This window comes from Lutra lutra, chromosome 2, assembly GCF_902655055.1.
Source record: "Lutra lutra chromosome 2, mLutLut1.2, whole genome shotgun sequence".
Classification (NCBI taxonomy): domain Eukaryota; kingdom Metazoa; phylum Chordata; class Mammalia; order Carnivora; family Mustelidae; genus Lutra; species Lutra lutra.
This window is the reverse complement of record NC_062279.1, coordinates 182,948,216-182,968,098: the sequence shown is the minus strand read 5'-3', so window position 1 is coordinate 182,968,098 and position 19,883 is coordinate 182,948,216. Positions and strand designations below refer to the sequence as shown.

The 19,883-nt window shown below is 39.3% G+C and overlaps 2 protein-coding genes across 5 annotated transcripts in view; one reads left to right on the top strand and one right to left on the bottom strand.

Moving 5' to 3' along the window:
- The window catches only part of OCIAD1 (OCIA domain containing 1), a 28,180-nt gene extending 10,068 nt beyond the window's left edge, over window positions 1-18,112 (bottom strand). For 3 of the 4 annotated variants that reach the window (XM_047719254.1, XM_047719256.1, XM_047719257.1), the window contains exons 1-5: window positions 17,899-18,112; window positions 16,523-16,585; window positions 15,608-15,688; window positions 7,694-7,747; window positions 750-797 (exon numbers count right to left, since the gene is read on the bottom strand). In XM_047719254.1, the coding sequence (XP_047575210.1) occupies window positions 750-797; window positions 7,694-7,747; window positions 15,608-15,688; window positions 16,523-16,580 (241 nt within the window). In that variant the 5' untranslated portion in view covers window positions 16,581-16,585; window positions 17,899-18,112. Of the gene's footprint in view, window positions 1-749; window positions 798-7,693; window positions 7,748-15,607; window positions 15,689-16,522; window positions 16,586-17,685; window positions 17,819-17,898 lie in introns of those variants that run through there. The other variant, XM_047719255.1, reaches the window with a different exon arrangement.
- Window positions 4,404-5,293, top strand: LOC125093708 (40S ribosomal protein S4-like). Its single transcript, XM_047719252.1, is given in 1 exon segment — window positions 4,404-5,293. A coding segment is annotated over 1 exon segment (792 nt). The 5' UTR covers window positions 4,404-4,439; the 3' UTR covers window positions 5,232-5,293.
- Window positions 18,113-19,883: the final 1,771 nt, after the last annotated feature.

Sequence of the window (19,883 nt, the reverse complement as noted above, 5' to 3'; positions counted from 1 at the left end):
AAAACTGCTCCAAGATATATAAATCCCACTTTACTCATTATTAATATAGTCAGAAAAGATGTGGTACAGGAATTAAGAGTTCTAGCCTAGTCACAGGATTTCAGGCCATTTCTTTTCCTATAAGATGGAATCATACTATTTGTCCAGCTAATTTTGTAAGACTGTTTTTAAAATTAGGTGCAACAAATTCCTTAAAGTAGTAAATTATGAAGTGTACCTAAATGTGACTACTGTTGCTTTATGTGTTTATTTACAATATGTAAGTGAGGCTAATCTGGAAAGATACATAAAAAGTCTTAGGTGCTCTTTTTTAAAGCAATTTAGCTTCTTTCCTATAGTCATACCATAACAGTAGATAAAGTATGCTTATTTACATCTTAAAATGTAAAGAGATTTTTAAAAGTTAGACTTAATTTTAAAAGACAATTTATTTCCCTACAGCTGGACAATTTTCTTTCCTCCAAAGACTTTATTTTAAAATACTATATAGTTTTACAAATTATTTAAAAGTAGCAGTTTTATTACATTATAAAAGAAAAAAAATTCTCTTTCAAATAACTTGTAATTCTTATTGCTAACAGTAAAATGCCCAAGTAGTTGACTAGTCCATTTAATGAAAAGCTTAAATAAGCCAGTCAAAACAAATAACCACATAACTGTTTTGAGTTAGACAAGACAAAACATTTGGTAAAAACTAATTATTTTACTCAGGCAAGAAAGCTAAGAAAATGAGTGTTGTTCATACTTACATATAAGTTTAGGGATGGAACCATATTTGGGATGACTTGAAAGGATTCCTAAAGATGAAAGAGCAGATATTTCTGAGTCATATTAACTGTTAGAGATAGACACATTTAGGTAAGTTAATTAAGATGTCTTATCTTTTATTAAAATAAAATAGGCATATGCCAAGTTTATGCTAAAAGTATGTTAAGAAAATGACAGAAATGATTAAAAAAATGCAAGAAAACTATTTCTCTGAGCCATAATCTAATCTCTTCTAATATGAGCAAATAGTAAAAAGTTTAGTAATATAAAGTTTAAAAAGTTTAGCATCTATTTCTCAGCAGCCTTGGGCAACCCACAAAGATAAAAGGAAAAATCAGGACAGACTATCTTTAAGTATTATTACCTGACTATATTAGCTCTTTCCATTACCTCAGAGAAGTCTAAAAGCTACAGCTATTTAAAAAAGAGAACCAGGGGCACCTGGATGGCTCAGTGGGTTAAAGCCTCTGCCTTCGGCTCAGGTCATGATCCCAGGGTCCTGGGATGGAGCCTCGAATTAGGCTCTCTGCTCAGCAGAGAGCCTGCATCCCCCCTCCCCTTCTCTCTCTCTGCCCGCCTGTCTGCCTACTTGTGATCTCTGTCTGTCAAATAAATAAAACCTTTAAAAAAAAATAAGTAAAAATAAAAATAAAGATAAAAAAGAGAACCAAGTAAATTCAACATCAACAGAAATATGAAGACAATCCAAAAGACTCTACAAGCTATTAGAACAGGTGAATTTATTAGCAGGATCACTTGATACAAGGTCAATATAAAAAAAATACTATACTTCCTGTATATGAGAAACAAACAAACCAAACCTTTTTCAAAGATACAATTTATTATAGCACCCAAAGACATCAAAGATCCAGGAGTAATCTAATGAAAAATGTGAAGGATCTGTGCACTGAAAACTACGAAACTTACTGAGAGAAATGAAAGCTAAGTAGAGGAATCATACATTCATGTCCATAAAGGGAAGACTATAAATACTGCCAGTATGACAACTGTCCATAAAGTCATCTATAAATTCAATCCAATCCCAACTAAAAATCAAAGTGTTCCTAAAAATTGAAAAACTTATTCTGAAAATCATGTGGAAATACAAAGAGCTGAGAACCAAGGCAATATTGAAAAACAACAGAAGTGAAAAACCGACTACCAAACAAATACCGAGATCTACAATAAAGCTACAGTAGTTACGACTGTTGTAAGTGCAAGAACAGATAAACCCATCAAAACCAGAAGAGTCAAGAAACAGATTCATACACAGTCACTTATGACAAAGGCAACACTGCATGCAGTGAACAAAGACAGTTCTTTCAAAATACAGTGAGTGGTCACCTCCATAGCCATAAGGGGGAAAAATGTACCTTTACCCTACACCTCACACAATGTAAGTGTACCTCAGAAATACTGCAGGTTCGGTTCAAGAGCACCACAATAAAGGGAGAATCACAATAAAGTAAGTCCAATGCATTTTTCTGTTTCCCAGTGCATACAGAAGTTAGGTTTATGCTGTCCTGTATTAAACATGCAATAATATCTAAAAAAGTGTATATAAATATTTTACTGCTAAGAAATTCTAACCATCATCTGAGCTGTTGTAATCACTGATCACCATTACAAATATATAAGGGGAACATCTACTGTGAGAATTGCCAAAATGTGACACAGAGACACAAAATGAACAAATGCTGTTGAAAAAATGGCACCAATGAGACTTCTTCAAAGCAGGGTCATCGTAAACCTTAGATTTGTAAAAACCACAGTATCTGTGAAGCTCAATAAAACAAAGCACAATAAAACAAGATGTGCCTATATTCAAAAACAATTCCTGGGGCACCTGGGTGGCTCAGTTATCGTCTGCCTTCGGCTCGGGTCACGATCCCAGCGTTCTGGGATTGAGACCCAGATTGGGCTCCCTGCTCAGTGCAGGGCCTACTTCTCCCTCTCCAGCTCCCCTGAGCTTGGGTTCCCTAGCTCTCTCTGTCATAAATAAATAAAATCTTAAGAAAACAAAAAACAAAACAATTCCAAATGACTTGAAAATTTAAGTATGAAAGAAAAAATAAAGCTCATAGAAAAGAGCGTTAGAGATTCCTCATGTCCTGTTATTAGGCAAAGGTCTTAGAGCGCATAAAGCCTTCATCATAAAAAACATGATAAATTATTTTATATACTAAGAACAACAGTTAATCAGGGGGAAAAATAATCACAAGACATACATCTGACAAAAGATTCACTTCTAGAAGATACAGAAAACCTCAAAAAATCAACAGAAAAAGACAATCCAATGAAAAATGGACAACAGACCTGAACAGACACTTTGCTAAAAAGGAACATATTCAAGTGAGCCATAACCAAAAGAAAAGGTCCTCAACTTCATTAGTCATTAGGAAGATACAACTTAAAACCATAATCAGTCTTAACTATTCACTCACCACAATGGCTAAAATTCAAAGTACACGAAAAGAGGAAGTGACAGCAATAACGCGACACAAACAGAACTCTACTAATAAATTGGTATGAGAGTGTACATTGGTCCAAACAATTTACAAAGTCCGGCAGTACCCACCACAGCTGAAAATATACCTAATCTATGACCCAAAACGACTACCAAAAGGTACCGTATTCATAGCAGAACCATTTGTAACAGTCAAAACTGGAAATTACCCAATTGCCAATGTACAACAGGATGGATACATTGCTGTGGTATATTTACACAGCAGAAAACTATAGGGCAACCAGAATATATAATCTACAATTACACGCAACAATGTGGCTGAATCTAGTGATGTGTTAGAAAAACCAGCTCTCCATATAAAAAGCTCTGATTTGGAATGTCGGTTGATTTCCATGGAGAAAATACTTGCACCATGACCAATTTCAAGCTATTAATGGTTTCAACACTGGCTTGCCAAGCTGTTGAAAATTTAACAATCAGCTTTCTGGAAGTGGTACAAGCCAGCTCTAGTATACCACTGGATGAATCTAATAACTCTGAAGGAAGATATACAGAGGAATACTTAATTGTAGGATTTCATGTATATGAAATATGAAAACAGAACTAAGTTATGCTATTAGCTTCAGTTACACAGCCGGTATGAGAAAAAGGAAGATAGTAATGATACCTACCTTCATTCAAAACAACTGTTCCCTCATTCTGTCTCCAAATAGTTACAGACCCCTTACAACATACAGACAATACCTACTAGAAAGTAGGAATATAACAGTAAACAAGATGTTCTCTCTTGCTCTCAGAGTTTTAACAGTTTTGCCCTCTGATCGGTGCCAGAGATAGCCTGTTTCCTAAGAGGAAGTAGCAAGAATAGAAGCAAACAGACCTGTCGACGGCTAATTCAAGGCTAATTCAATACTCTTGGCAAAAGACGGCTGCACTAATTACGCTGGCGGGGCAGATGGAGGTAGACAGTTTATGGAGAGATTTAAGAGCAGGACTAGAACGAACATTCACTGGACAAGGCAAATAAGGGGTAGAGGTTAAGGATAACGCCTTAGTTTCCTAGATGAAGAGTGTACCATTCAGACATGGGGACAAGAGAGAAACTGGTTTGGAGGCAAATGAACTCAGTTTGGGATGAAATAAGTCAGTCTGAAGAGTCTGTAAGAAGGGCCATTCCTGTGCTCTTTTCGTTCCTAGCGCAGCCATGGCTCGTGGTCCCAAGAAACATCTGAAGCGTGTAGCAGCTCCAAAGCATTGGATGCTGGATAAACTGACTGGTGTGTTCGCTCCTCGCCCATCTACTGGTCCCCATAAGCTGAGAGAGTGTCTTCCTCTCATCATTTTCTTAAGGAACAGACTTAAGTATGCCCTAACAGGAGATGAAGTAAAGAAGATCTGTATACAGCGTTTTATTAAGATTGATGGCAAGGTCCGAACTGATATAACATACCCTGCTGGTTTTATGGATGTCATCAGCATTGACAAGACTGGAGAGAATTTTTGTCTGATCTAGGATACCAAGGGTCGCTTTGCTGTTCATCGGATTACACTCGAGGAGGCCAAGTACAAGTTGTGCAAAGTGAGAAAGATCTTTGTGGGGACAAAAGGAATCCCCCATCTGGTGACTCACGATGCTCGCACCATCCGCTATCCTGATCCCCTCATCAAGGTCAATGACACCATTCAGATTGATTTGGAAACCGGAAAGATTACTGATTTCATCAAGTTTGACACTGGTAATCTGTGTATGGTGACTGGGGGTGCTAACCTGGGAAGAATTGGTGTGATCACCAACAGAGAGAGACACCCTGGTTCGTTTGATGTGGTTCACGTGAAAGATGCCAATGGCAACAGCTTTGCCACCCGACTGTCCAACATTTTTGTTATTGGCAAAGGCAACAAACCATGGATTTTTCTTCCCCGTGGAAAGGGTATCCGCCTCACCATTGCTGAAGAGAGAGACAAAAGACTGGCGGCCAAACAGAGCAGTGGGTAGAATGGTCCCTAGGTGATGTGATTGGAAGTCTTTATACCTAATTAAAGGTCATACAGTACGATTTAAAAAAAAAAAAAAAAAAGAAGTGCCATTCCTGTGAAGATATGCAAAATACGGGTCTGGAGCAGAGATGGAGGCGAGGGAGAATCACGGGGATTTAGAGCAACAGACGGTCCTGAAGCCCACACCAGCACTCCCGTAATAGTTTACACAGACTGAAGACTGAAAGGCAAAGCAGAACTCTGAAGAACACAAGTGGAGGATGAAAACCCACATTAAAATATTAAGTACTAGCACTTCTTGAATTTTTGTCTGTTGGTGTTATCTGCCCAAAACAGTGTATAATACATATTAGACACTCAGAACACATGAAAAAATGGAGGAGTTTCCAAGGGCAGAAGAAAAATCAGAATGTGCTGTCACAGAAGTCTGGGGAAAAGAACCATTCCAGAGATTGGTTAAAGTCGTATAATCATCAGGAACAAAAACTGCCCATCGAATTTAAGCAACAAGGAAGCTGTCCTCGTAACCTTCTGAAGTGTTGGTAAATATCAGAACATATGCATAATCTTTTCACACAGATTGTAATGGGTTAAAAGAAGTAAAAATTGGGGGCGCCTGGGTGGCTCAGTTGTTAAGTGTCTGCCTTCGGCTTAGGTTATTATCCCAGGGTCCTGGGATCGAGCCCCAGAGCCCCACATCGGGCTCCCTGCTCGGCAGGAAGCCTGCTTCTCCCACTCTCGCTCCCCCTGCTTGTGTTCCCTCTCTTGCTCTCTCTCTGGCAAATAAATAAATAAAATCTTTAAAAAAAAAAAAAAAAAAAGAAAGAAAAAGTGAAGTGCTCATTTGTGAAGTTTGACTTCAAATGCAAGACAGCTGGGAACAGTTGGAAAGGGATATGAGGGAAGATTTTTCTTTTTTATGTTCTCAAGTTACAACAGACCTGGGCATGTTTAAATGTTCTGGAAAAAAAGAAAAGAGAACAAGTAGTGAGAGAGCAGCTAAGACTGTTGAGTATGACATGACACACTGTGGATGAAAGCACATACAAAACGCTAGGCATTCTGATTAAAGGCAAAATGTCTTGGTGGATTCTGAACTCCTTTTCTAAAGTCTTCCCAATTTCTTTTTTTTTTTTTTTGAGACTGACTTTATTAGGACACTGCATCCAAAACAAATCCTCAATACAACTTAACAGTAATAAAATCCCTTAATCCTGGAAAATAGTTATATGAATAGCACATCAATGTATTTTTATAGTTTTATTCCAAATTATCAAAACCCCAAAAGGAACAACTCTGACAAAGTTATTGCATTATACAATAAACATTAGTCCATAAATTCGGTTAATCATTTTCAGCAATTCTTTCCAAAAAATGGAGGGGCACCTGGGTGGCTCAGTTAGTTAAGTGTCTGACTCTTTGGTTTCCATTCATGTCATGATCTCAGGGTCATGAGATCAAAACCCACGTCGGGCTCAATGCTGGGTGTGGAACCTGTTTAAGATTCTCTCTTCCCCTCTCCCTCTGCCTCTCCTCTCCACTCACAGCATGCACACACTCTAAAATAAATAAAATAAAATAAATAATTAAAAATGGATTATTAAATTCTACTGTTAAGGCTCCAGGCTCAGACCTTACAGACAATTACAATCCTTTGGAACAATGTTGTTGATAATGGTATGACTTTTGCAAATGAAATCACAGAGGCATAAAGTGCCACTGATGACAAGTCAAATCATCACCAAATGGTGACTAAAAATCCAGGAAGATTTTAGCTGTAGGAAAAATCTGCCTCTTCAGTTAAAAGTTCTAACATTTTCAGTGGGATTCACCCTATCCAAGAACAGTTCTATCATGATATATCTGCCAACTTATAAAAGGAAATTTCTGCTTAAGTTGTGTGTGTAATTAGTTACGTAGGAGGAAGGCAATGTAATACTCACACCAATAGAATCAGGGACAGAAAGTGGCCCCAACCCCCTTTCTATAAGATAAAACTCTGGTTTTAAGGAGCTAGAGAGCTACTGATCTTTAAACCAGTGCATTAAAAACTACCTGGAGCTTGTTAGAACAGATTCCTAGGCCCTACCTCAGAGATTCTGATTAAGGAGTTTTGGAATGGGGCCCATGAACCTGCATTTCTAGTAAGATCCTAGGTAATAGTGATGGTGGCCTTCCTAGACCAGGTTTTTTCCTCTACCTCCCTGCAAACAGTCTGCAGGTTTTTAGTTACTTTTTTGCTCTTGTAGATTGTGAATGTTGCTACCGTGTCAGAGGACATCAAATTCTTAAGTCTATTTATGAGTGGGGGTCCATGGAGACATAACTCTCCTGATGTTGGAGAAGCATACCAATGATCATGTTTAATATGACATTATTATACTTTATCTAAAAATCAGGAAAACAACATAAAAACATGATATCCAAAATGCCAAATAAATCTGAAGTTTAAATATTTACCTTTACTAATTAATCCTTGAGTAATCAACATACTTGTTGCAGCCAAAGGCACAGCTAAAGGAAGAAAAAGAACTTGTCAATATCAACAAAAGGAAAAGACTTTATCTGAGTTCACGAGGATAAATATGTATCAGTACAACTATCTAGGAAGATCTTTACAAGAGATTTTTCCGGGGCACAAAAATCTGGCTCAGTTGGTTAAGCGTCTGCCTTCAGCTCAGGTTATGATCTCAGGGTCCTGGGATCAAGCCCCACATTGGGATCCCTGCTCAGTGGAAGTCTGCTTCTCCCTCTGTCCCTCCCCCCTGCTCATGCATTCTCTCTCTCTCAAATAAATAAAATCTTTAAAAAAAAAAAAAAAAGATTTTTTCCATTTTTAAAAGCTGTATTTTAGGGGCACCTGGGTGGCTCAGATGGTTAAGCATCTATCTGCCTTTGGCTCAGGTCATGATCCCAGAGTCCTGGGGCTCCTGGGATAGAGCCCCACATTGGGCTCCTGGCTCAGCAGGGAGTCTGTTTCTCCTTCTCCCTTGGCCTCAGCCTCTTCCCCTCCCCCTACTCACGCTCTCCCTCTCTCTCTGTATCTCTCGGTCTCAAATGAATAAATAAAATCTTTAAAAAAATAAAATAAACTAAGAGCTGTACTATATACAATCAGTAGAAATAATAAACTAAGAGCTGTATTATATACAATCCATAGAAATATTTAAATTTAAGAAAATATTATAAATATTAAACAATGTAACTCAAGAACCATCTAGATTTGGCTCTAAAAGGGCCATTCATTAATATCACCAATAAAGACAATATTCTAAATAGGGACCAAAAGTCATTTCTAAATTAGAGTAAGAGGGAATTAATAAGAGGCAAGAAGTAGTATTACACTAAAAGCTACTACTGAATAAGTACTAAATTCCATGGCCTGTGCTAAATGCCTTATATACGTTTTCTCACTTACTTTTAACATATCTCTAGAGTTATTTTTTTTTCATTACTGCCCTTTTAAAGGTAAGAAAATTGAAACTCAGAGATGTTAAGTAATTTGCTCAAGGCCATACAGCTACTTCAATGGCAGTTCCAGATTCTAACTGTCTGATATTGTTATCTAAAGCTTTTAAGTTCTGTAGTACACTGTATGAACCAAAACACAAGAAATATTTGTCGACAATTACACAGTGATGGGGGCAAGAATACACAAGAATACATTTTAAATACTAGAGTTTTTTCTTCTAAATCAGTGAATTCCTCAAAACTAAGTGAAAATATTACATAATGCAACACTGTGTCAACTACACTTAATTTTTAAAAAATCTACATATGTACGCATATTAACCCAGACTGAAAAATCCAAAGCTCACCATCGTAATCTCCAAAAAGCTCATAATTAAATATCACTGTTTTTTCCACCAGCACTGTCCAAAAGAATTTTCTGTGATGATGGAAGTAGTCTATATCCGTGTTTTCCAGTTAGGTAGCAGGCAGAAAAGACTTAAAATAGGAACCCTGAGACTGCTATCCTTAAAAAGACCTCCTTACAAGGTCCTTGGCTGATAAGTGGGAACGTGGCTAGTAAACAGTTCTCTACAAGTGATAAAGAACTTGAACTGAGTAAGTGGCTCACTGTGCCTAAACTGCTTATACAAATATAGCTTATGCTGAACACCTGCTTTCCTTCTGAGAATCCGGAATTTTGGTACTTGCTAGGCTGAGTTCATGGGACCAGCCCCCAGTAAAAACCCCGGGCCCGGAGTCTTTTTTATTGAGAGTCCTTTTTATTGAGAGTCCTTGGTGGGTAACACTTCACTCACATTATCACAACTCACAGCTGGAGAAAATTACCACGTCCACTGGTGTGTGACTCTACTAGCAGAGTCCTAGAAGTCTTGCCTGGTCTGCCTGGTCTACCTGGTCTTCTTTGGACTTTAACCCACACTCCATTCCTTTTGCTGATTTTGCTTCATATCCTTTCTGCTATAAAGTATTTCAAATTTAACTAGCTATATGTGGCTGCTACGCTGGAGAGCACAGTTTCAGACCAGGGGTTGGAAATGTTCTATAAAGACCCAGATGGTAAATATTAGGTTTCACAGGCCACAGGTCTGTCTCATCTACTCAACTGCCAATTACAACCAAATGCATTGAGACAATAGTAAACAAATGAACATATGGATGCAAAAATATAAATTTAATGTGATTTTCACATGTAACAAGATAGTGTAACTCTTTTGATTTTTGTCAACCATCTAAAAATAAAAATGTAGAAACTATTCTTACCTCATGGCCATACAATAACAGATTTGGCCCTTAGGCTATAGTTTACTCAACTTTGGTCTAGACTCCATGAGCATTCAAAAACTAAGGTAATTTGGAGGCCTGGGTGGCTCAGTGGGTTAAGCCTTTGCTTTTGGCTCAGGTCATGATCTCAGGGTCCTGGAATCGAGCCCCGCATCGGGCTCCCTGCTCAGCGGTGAGCCTGCTTCCCCCTCTCTCTGCCTGCCTCTCTGCCTATTTGTGATCTCTCTCTCTCTCTCTGTCAAATGAATGAATAAAATCTTTAAAAAAAAAAAAAAACAAGGTAATTTAAGACATCTAAACTATTAGAGATCTCATAATTGAAATCCATTAATTTTGGAATAAAGCATTAGCTTTGCCCAGACACAATCTGCAGAAACCCTAAGGTTTAAATCCTCGGTCTACTACTTACGAATGGATTTTACTTTTGCTAGAAAAATACACTCTTTAAGGTTGGTTGGTTAAAATACTTAATGATTTATCGTTTAATGGTTTTTTGAAGGACATGTCTCTTTCCATTACAGCACCAGTATAATCTGTTATCATTTTCCCCCTTCAGCTTGACTCAAGGATGGCAACATGAAGCACTGAAGAATCACACAAGGATAAAACGTACTGAGTCAGCCCACCATCTCTATAATGGACGATGCCGTTCCCATTTCACTTTGTCCTTAGGCCAAGATGGTATAATACAGAGAGTAACAGTTTGGTTAAAATTCTAGTACTAGTTTTGCCATTCACTACTACGTCTTTATATAAATTTCTTAACTTCTTTTCGTGCTATAATGGATAATGGATTAGAACTAACATCTGGTCTCATGTATTGTGTCACAGTAAAAGAGAATGGTAAAACCAAAACAGACTTCAGAGATTATCTAATCTTTATCTTAACCAGAGTAAACTGATAATTGGAAAAAATAAGTCATGTGCTCAAAAGCAACAAAGACAGGGGCACCTGGGTGGCTCCTCTGGCTAACTGACTGCCTTTGACTGCTTTGGCTCATGATCCCAGGGTGCTGGCATCGAATCCCATGTCAGGCTCCCTGCTCAGTGGGGAGTCTGCTTCTTCCTCTCCCTCTTCCCCCAACTTGTACTCACTCTCTTTTGCTCTGCTCTCTCTCTCAAATAAATAAAATCTTAAAAAAAAGGAAAAAAGCCAACACAGGTGGATAGTTTACGGTAGAGCTGGGTCTAAAACCCAGGTTTCCTGACCCCCAGGTCCACAGCCTTTTCCACTGCAGTATGACTCCTATCTCAAAGTCTGTTTTAATATGTTTCTTTATGCAAACCTATTAATACTGCTGACAAGAAGCTTTTTTGCACTATGACCCCAGTCCTGACCATATCCAATATGAGGACCCTAAAATTCCTTAAACTCTTCTCCTCTTACAATAACAAAATGCTAATCTAAATTAGTAACTGTGTTCAACTGAAACATTTATTTTGTAAAATCACGGTAGCACAAATAGCCAAATACAGACAGTTAACACTTATAAAATAAATTGAGTCAATCCTCATAATAATCCTGTGAAATCAGTTATTATCCCCATATAGATAAGGAAACTGAGGCATATAGGCATCAGGTGCTTGTCCAAAATATGAAAGCTAAATAATGGATGGAGCTGGGATCTGGATCCAGACAGGCACCAAAGTCTACACTCCTCAATCAGTATACTATCTCATTAGGAAACCGACAGTACAGCGGCACCTGGCTTTCTCAGTCAGTGGAGTGTGCAACTCCTGATCTTGAGGTTGTGGGTTTGAGCCCCACGCTGGGTGTAGAAATTACTTAAAAATAAAATTTAAAAAAAAAAAGAGAGAGAGAGAAGAAAAGAGAACCAATAGTACACATGTGTATTATCCACAAAATCTATAAATGACGCATAAAACCGGTATGAATACATATACTTTTTCACTAATTCCTGTACACATTAAACTACCCTTTATGTAATAGATTCCTTCATTACCTCTACGTATGGGCACAGATATAACCAGTTTGTGGTTAGTGCATAAGACGACAATTTTAAGGGCACTGGAAATAAAATCCCCTCACAGTTGTATTTTAAAATTAAGTAGATTAAAGTAGAAATAAACAAGTTACCATAAAGAGAATGAACCCTAGATCAAACCTAATTTTAAACCAAGAGGAATATATTTAACAGATCTAAAAAAATGTGTAAAAATTACCCTAGGAAGTACCTTTTCTACTCATTCCTATTTCCACCACACCTTTTTTAAAAAATCAATGGACATAAAATGATACTCTCCAAAGTAACATGGATTCCATAAATTCACTGATATAAAGTTAACATCACATATTGCATATTTAACATATATAAACATGCATATCCTTATACGAAGACACAAATATTAATGTATAAAATTTCCTAATACATGACTAATAGTTCTGATAACCATATGTTGAACTGCCTATTGTCCATGGTTACAGCCAAGGTTCTGTGTTTTCCATGCTTGATGTTACTGCAATTTGCAACACCTAGCCTATCTGCTTTAAAAAGTAATCATTACTTACTCATGTCTTAGTATAAGCTATTCAGTAATTTCCCAATAATCGATATGGTATGTAACTAACAAGCTGAAATACAACTAACGAGGTATGCTTCCCAACTTGTGATTAATCTGATTTTTTAAAACATTTTATTTTTAAGTAATCTCTACACCCAACGTGAAGCTCGAACTCACAACCCCAAGATCAAGAGTCACATGCTCTACCGGATGAACCAGCCAGGCCCCCACGATTCATCTGTTTGATACACAGAATTACTGAGGCTCCCACTGTTCATATACTTCACATCCTACTTTTAATAGTCAGGCATACACGAGACCTCTGCCTACTGATCGCTGCTCTTCCGCACTTCTAGCATAATGCTGTTACAGCTGTTTAGAATGTTAAACCTGTACAGCAAGTAGCTTAAATTTATCAGCCAGAGGGCACCTGGGTGGCTCAGTGGGTTAAGCCTCTGCCTTCGGCTCAGGTCATGATCTCAGGGTCCTGGGATCGAGTCCTGCATCAAGCTCTCCGCTCAGCGGAGAACCTGCTTCCTCCTCTATCTCTCTCTCTGCCTGCCTCTCTGCCTACTTGTGATCTCTCTCTGTGAAATAAATAAATAAAATCTTGAAAAAAAAAATTTATCAGCCAGAAATTAATCCGGACACCACAGTATCTACGTGGCCATGAGCCCAACATTACAATGATCCCAAATCCCTATCCACCAGACTTGTCTTCTTAATTGTGTCAAAAGTAGACTTGAAAATAGACCATTGTATCTATCTACTCTAGGCAACCCACAAAGATAAAATATCTGTTGCCAGAGTACAACTGACTTCCCTGAGAAATTATTGCCTATGGGCCATGAAAACGTTTTACAGGTCCCTGATCCACGACGACTGCAGATCTAAAAGAATTGTTCTCACCTGCAGATGTGCATTATCATCTAATTCTTACTCGGGTTCTTTCTAGCTTGAAAGCTCTGTAAGTCTCTGAATATCTGAACTGAAGATAAAATGCACAAGCTTATATGAAACTCCTATTCTCTTTTCAGTCTCTGTTGATTCTTTTATGACCACCTGTTGCCTTACCCAGGGGTGCCACCCAAACTTCTGCCTACCATTCCTACATATTAACCACATGACAGATATTATGCTTTTATTCCTACACTTAATTATTAATCATTAAATACTTTATAATTTAATGATTACTCATTATGTATTAATTATTATTCCTACACTTAACTCCTTGAATTCACCAATACAACTATACCTCCAACCCTAATTTCTCACATACACCTTTGCTCTCTAGGTGCTTAATGTCATCATTAGTCTCCTAAGATGGGTATCTTGAAGTTAATATCGTTATAGTCAGTTTATTTTAAAATCCTGTTATCTATCCTTTAAAAAAGATGCCATCCCATCTTCTGTAATCCAAATGCACTACACTCAATGACTGCGTGCCTGAGGCACTGCCAAAAGCTCTAAGACTTCACAGTGCTACCTCTTATCCTTCTAAGCCATCCTGCACACTGCTACCTCATCTCCCTTTTAAAAATCTGCAAACCAATCCCTTGGCCACAGAACTTTTTACTTTTGCTAGAAAAATACACTCTTTAAGGTTGGTTGGTTAAAATACTTAATGATTTATCGTTTAATGGTTTTTTGAAGGACATGTCTCTTTCCATTACAGCACCAGTATAATCTGTTATCATTTTCCCCCTTCAGCTTGACTCAAGGATGGCAACATGAAGCACTGAAGAATCACACAAGGATAAAACGTACTGAGTCAGCCCACCATCTCTATAATGGACGATGCCGTTCCCAAATCTTTAACTTTTTGGTATTGTGTTCATTTTCCACCCCCAACGAAAGACCCCATTCCAATCAATTCAGCCTCAAGGCTCCAGTTCAGATGAAGTTACCATAGACTCTGCCTTTGCTCACTTTTCCTTTATCTAAATGTTCTTCTAACCCCATTCTTCTTCATTTAATTCAAGTCCTATTAGTTGTTGAGTCTCATTTGTTTGATAAGGTCTTTTTTGGCTAAATCAACTCCAATTAATTTATCCCTTTTAAAAATGCCTACTGCCATTATGTATTTTATTTTTCTCCATGTGTTTCATGTGTTAGCTTTGTCTCAATTACAACAAAAAACTACTTTAGGACAAAGACTAGGTCTCATAAAACTTATCTACCAAGCACTGAAACCGTAAATGCCAGGCCAACTGATAAAAATGTAGATCATTCTTTAAATATTTAAGTCGCACCTTCCCTTTCTAAAATTCCACTGTTTTTGTTAGAATCACTTTATCTGAGGGGCACCTGGGTGGCTCAGTTGGTTAAGCATCTGCTTCAGCTCAGGTCATGATCCCAGAGTCCTGGGATCAAGCCCCACGACACCCCGCCTCGGATTCCCGGCTCTGGAGGCAATCTGCTTCTCCCTTTCCCTCTCCCCCTACTCGTTCACACGTTTTCTCTCTCTCTCTCAAAAATAAATAAAATCTTAAAAATATATATATAATACAAAAGGACTGCAGTGATCAGATGGAGCAACTTCAGGACCCTGTTCAAAAATAAGATTCTATTTTATGCTGCTTTCAACACTGTCTGTATTTAAAAAATAAAATCTTCATGGATGAAGTCTCTAGTTGCAAATGAGGACCCAGGAGCATATTTCACAATATAAAGTGGACACTAACTAGGTTTTATAATAGTCAGAAATCTAAGAGTTAAAATCACACACTTCTGTCTCAGACAGACTTGGCTTCAAGTCCAGACATTATGACTCATAAGCTCATTTAACATCTCTAAACTTCAATTTCTTCATTTGTAAGGTGAGAGTAGTAGTTATCAATCTAATTGGGTTGTTTTTATATAATCCACGTACACTCAGTAAATGCTAGCTGTTACTGTTACCAACAAAATTAACTCATGGTCTTGAACAAAGTTCTAGGAATTATTACTTTAAATATATACAATTTGTTTCCCTTAATCAACCTTTTTTTAGCAGTAACCATACTACACCAAAAGTGTGCCAATTTTTTCTATACGAAGTCACAATAATTTCGGGTACTAAAGGTAAAATTTTGTTGATTAGAAAACTTAACTTACATCTGAACCAGAAGCTTTCATCATTGCACTCTGCGAAGACTCTTCTTTCTTCCTCTGTTGGAATGTAATCAGCCCCTATGTCTTTTTACCAAGGAAAATTGGCAAACATTAAAATGCCCATGGAAAAGCTAAGCCTAAAAATTTAATTCAGTCTAAACATTAACAAAACACATCCAATTTTTTTAAATGAATGAAACAAATGCCTCATAAACTTTTTTTTTAATTTAAATTCAATTTATTTAGTTTCAGGGGTAGAATTTAGTGATTCATCAGCTGCATGTAACACCCAGTGCTCATTCCATTAAGTGCCCTCCTTAATGTCCATCACCCACATACCCCATCTCTCCACCCACCTCCCCTCCAGCAACCCTCAGATTGTTCCCTACAGTTAAGAGTCTCTAAACGGGCTTATAAACTTGAAGCAAACTGACTTCAAAGAGAAGTCAGTGCTACTATTAGTCAGGACTGATTACATAATGTGCTGGTCCAGTGCAAAACGAAAATTTGGGACCATTTACTCAAATTATTAAGAATTTCAAGATGGGGGTGCCTGGGTGGTAAAGCCAAAATTAAGTGTCCTGACTCTTGGTTTTGGCCCAGGTCATGATGTCAGGATCCTGGGATCTAGCCCCATGTCAAGCTCCACACTCAGCAGGAAGTCGGCTTGGGCTTCTCACTCCCTTTTCCCCTCCCACCATGCACACCTGCATGCGTGCTCTCTCTCTCTAAAATAAATAAATAAATCTTTTTTAAAAAAAAAAATTTCAAGATGGCAACAGATCATTAAACAGAGTGAATCCCTGTCTGACTGCACAGGTCACACACCCCTAAACCATGCCAGTTGCTGCTACTCAAGGCAGTGAGTTTTTATACACAGAAAGTGCTTCTAATTATAAATATTTAATTGATAGTTACGGGGAATTGGTCTTGGAACTTCTGCATTCGGCTCTTGAAAATCAGCCCTCCCATTCATTTTTCCTGCATCAAAAACATTTCAGTATTAGAAATCATTCAACAGACCAAACTCAATTAAGATATAGCATAGTAAAATCACTAGTCTACATGCCAAACAAGCAACAAATACTTACTAGACACTACCAAATCTGAAGTACCTGACATAATAAAAAGTGACCTAAATAAAAATGTAACAAACCTATTAACTTATTTGGATCTGATTACCCATCTTAGGTCCCTTAACTGAAAAATAGGTCCTTTATAATTATTTATCAGCAGATTATGTCAAATTAAGATATAAAATGGTACCAAAGAAATACACGTATCTCTCCTCCTGAAGCTTGGTTATGTCACACTACCCTATGTTGTCCTTTCACAAATATATGCACAAAGATTACGATGATTTCCCAAATTAGAAGAAACACCTCAAAATTCATTTCTGAATCTTCCATCTTTTTAAAAAAATGAAATAATCATCAGGAAACCCACCTCTTCCACAAAGCACTACTCCACAAAAACTGAATAACAAAGACGTCATATCCTTCTCCCTGTGGTTAAAGCTAACAGCAAATTCTGCATCCTCCAAACTTTCCTCGCTCTCTAGAGACTCAAAATGTATGATTTCAAAATGCAAAATCTCAAGAACATACGTTATTTATTTTTTAACCCCATATCTCAGGACTTAAGAGACCAACAGATTGGATAACTGCGTATTTTACAGAATGTTCACACAGGACCATGATTATTCCCATCTTAAAAACCATTTACATGAAAACGTGAAATGGCATACACGGCGGGAATAGCAACTGAGGCTATTTCACTCAATAAATTTCACTCAATAAACCATCACTGAGGGCCCACTGTATGTCAATCCCTTGTATAGGAAAAAGAAATAGAAAGGGTAAAATGAACTCATGGACGGATGTAGCTTGCTAAACAGACTACCTATGAAACGTTATTTTCCGCAACAGCTTCCTACTTAGAAACCCTAGCGACAGGGCTGACAAGGCCCCTTCAACAACACAATCTTAACCTCTTAATGCTACAAAAAAAGGCTGAACCGAACACTCGTCGGCCTACGGCCGAATCCCACACTGCATAGTCACAATCCCCGCGTCTCCCACCTGCAACACCCCGGGACACACATTAGTCACCAAGAAATCACTCCCTCGCCTCCCCCAGGCACCCACACTCGGGAGCCCGAGAGCCAGCGGGCGACCTGCCCACTCTCGCAGGCGGGAAAATGGCGGAAGGTGCAGGGTGGCGGCTGGCCGCTCGGAGGTGGTGAGTGGGCAGGTGGGGCGCGGAATCGAGGCTCTTTGCGTCACCTCACCCACCTCCGGACCACAGCGGCGATCGCACGGCGAGCCGGGGCGATCGGGGGCAGAAGGCCTCGAGGGGACCCGAGAGGGCTCAAGGAGGAAGAAGAGCCCGCGGAAACCCTCAGGCGCGCGGCACCGCAGCAGAGTTGGGGGTGGGGAGCAGCCAGTCACTCTGCCTCCAAGAAGTCACCCAAATACGGGCTCAAAATGACCGCGACCCGGAAGCAATGGCGACCTACGGACGGAAATGACGTCAAGACCTCCCTGCAGAACCCAAAGGCTCTCAGCCTCGGACTGGAAGGCAGCGCCTGCGTCTGTCGGCCCCGCCCTCCTCTGCCCGCCCCGCCTCCCTTCTCCCCCGGGCCGCGGCGCTCGCGAGCTGCACTGCGGCTGCGCGCGCCCCTCTGTGGGTCCGGGCCCCGCCCGGCCCCCTCGCTGAGGGTCCGGGGGTGGCTTGATTTCAGGCACTAGTGACGTACCTTTGTGGCCTTCCGGTGAGAGGTTGACTGGAAAGTTCAGGAACCCCTTTTTAAACCCGTTATTAAGAGTAGCCGGTTTTCCTTGATTTATTTGGTTTGGGGTTTTACACGATCTGTTTCATTCTTGGAGCATCTAAGTTTAAGTAATGGAAAGTGATTATTAAGCCTGCGAACTTGGCTGTGTCATGGTGTCTTGAGTCCAGCTGCGGACTAGTTCTAGAACCTCAGGCATGGCACGTTCTCTCTCTGAGCCTCAGGTTTTTCTCCTCCGAAAAAATGGAAATTACACTTGCCTCATAGGGTTATTAGGATTAAAGCAACACGCTGAATAGAGACCAGCACTCAGTGGTTCTCTATTAATGGAAGTCTGTTGGAATGAGGGCCTCGTGACTTGTTTCATCAGACATCTGCTGCCATAGCCGGCCACCATTGATTCATTTATTCATTTTTTACAAGTATTTATTGAGTGCCTACTATGTGCCGGATACTGAAAGTAACTGGTGAGCCGACAGTGAACAATTAGCTCTACTTGGTGGTTTTTGTTTCACCAACTCCTGAAAACCTCTTTGGTTTCTTCCCTTTTTTCTGAGCAGCTTTGCCACTGGCCTCATTTCACCTTTCTCACTGCCTGTAGAGCTGCCCTATATTTATTCTCCCACAGGCATATTTAAGAGAGACAGCCTACTGTGATCCATCGAAAACACAAATCCGGCCCTGTGGTTTCCTTTTGACAGCTCCCATCATGCACAGACTATTAAGGCCCTGCATGGCTCAGCCTCTGTCCTCTTGAGCCTCACTTTCTTCTATTGCACGATTCAATGAGAAACACAGCCTGCAGCCTTTTGCGCTCGCAGCCCCTGTATGCTCTTCCCCCCAGCTTAACCCTCTTCCCTGCCTGGTTCACTCTGTTGGTATTTCAAAATCCTACTTTTACATTACTTTCTTTGTCAAGCCTTCATGGAAACCCAGCCCAGAGAATTTCACTCCTCCCTCTTAGCACATCTTTTCTTTGTGCATACTTCTGTCATTTCAGTGTAGTTCTGCATTATACTGTGATCTTTTTGCTTATGTCTCTCTGTTACAAAACTCTTTTAGGACAGAGAACTTGGCTGATAAATATTTATACTCCCAAAATAATAATACTCATTTTGTTTCTGGGACATGCTAAGCTGAGCTTGGAATCAGGGCCTTTGCACTTGCTGTTCTCTCTGCTAGAACACCGTTCTTTGAGGTGTTCACATGCCTTCTTGTCTCAGGTTACAGCTGCTGTCACCCCATCAAAGGGGCCTTCCTTCATATCCAATTAAAATTAGAACCTCAGTCACTCTCCATGTTATGTTTATTTTTTTTTAAGATTTTATTAATTTATTTGACAGAGAGAGAGAGATCACAAGTAGGCAGAGCCAGGCTCCCCGCTGAGCAGAGAGCCCAATGTGGGGCTCAATCCCAGGACCCTGAGATCATGACCTGAGCTGAAGGCAGAGGCTTAACCCACTGAGCCACCCAGGTGCCCTACCATGT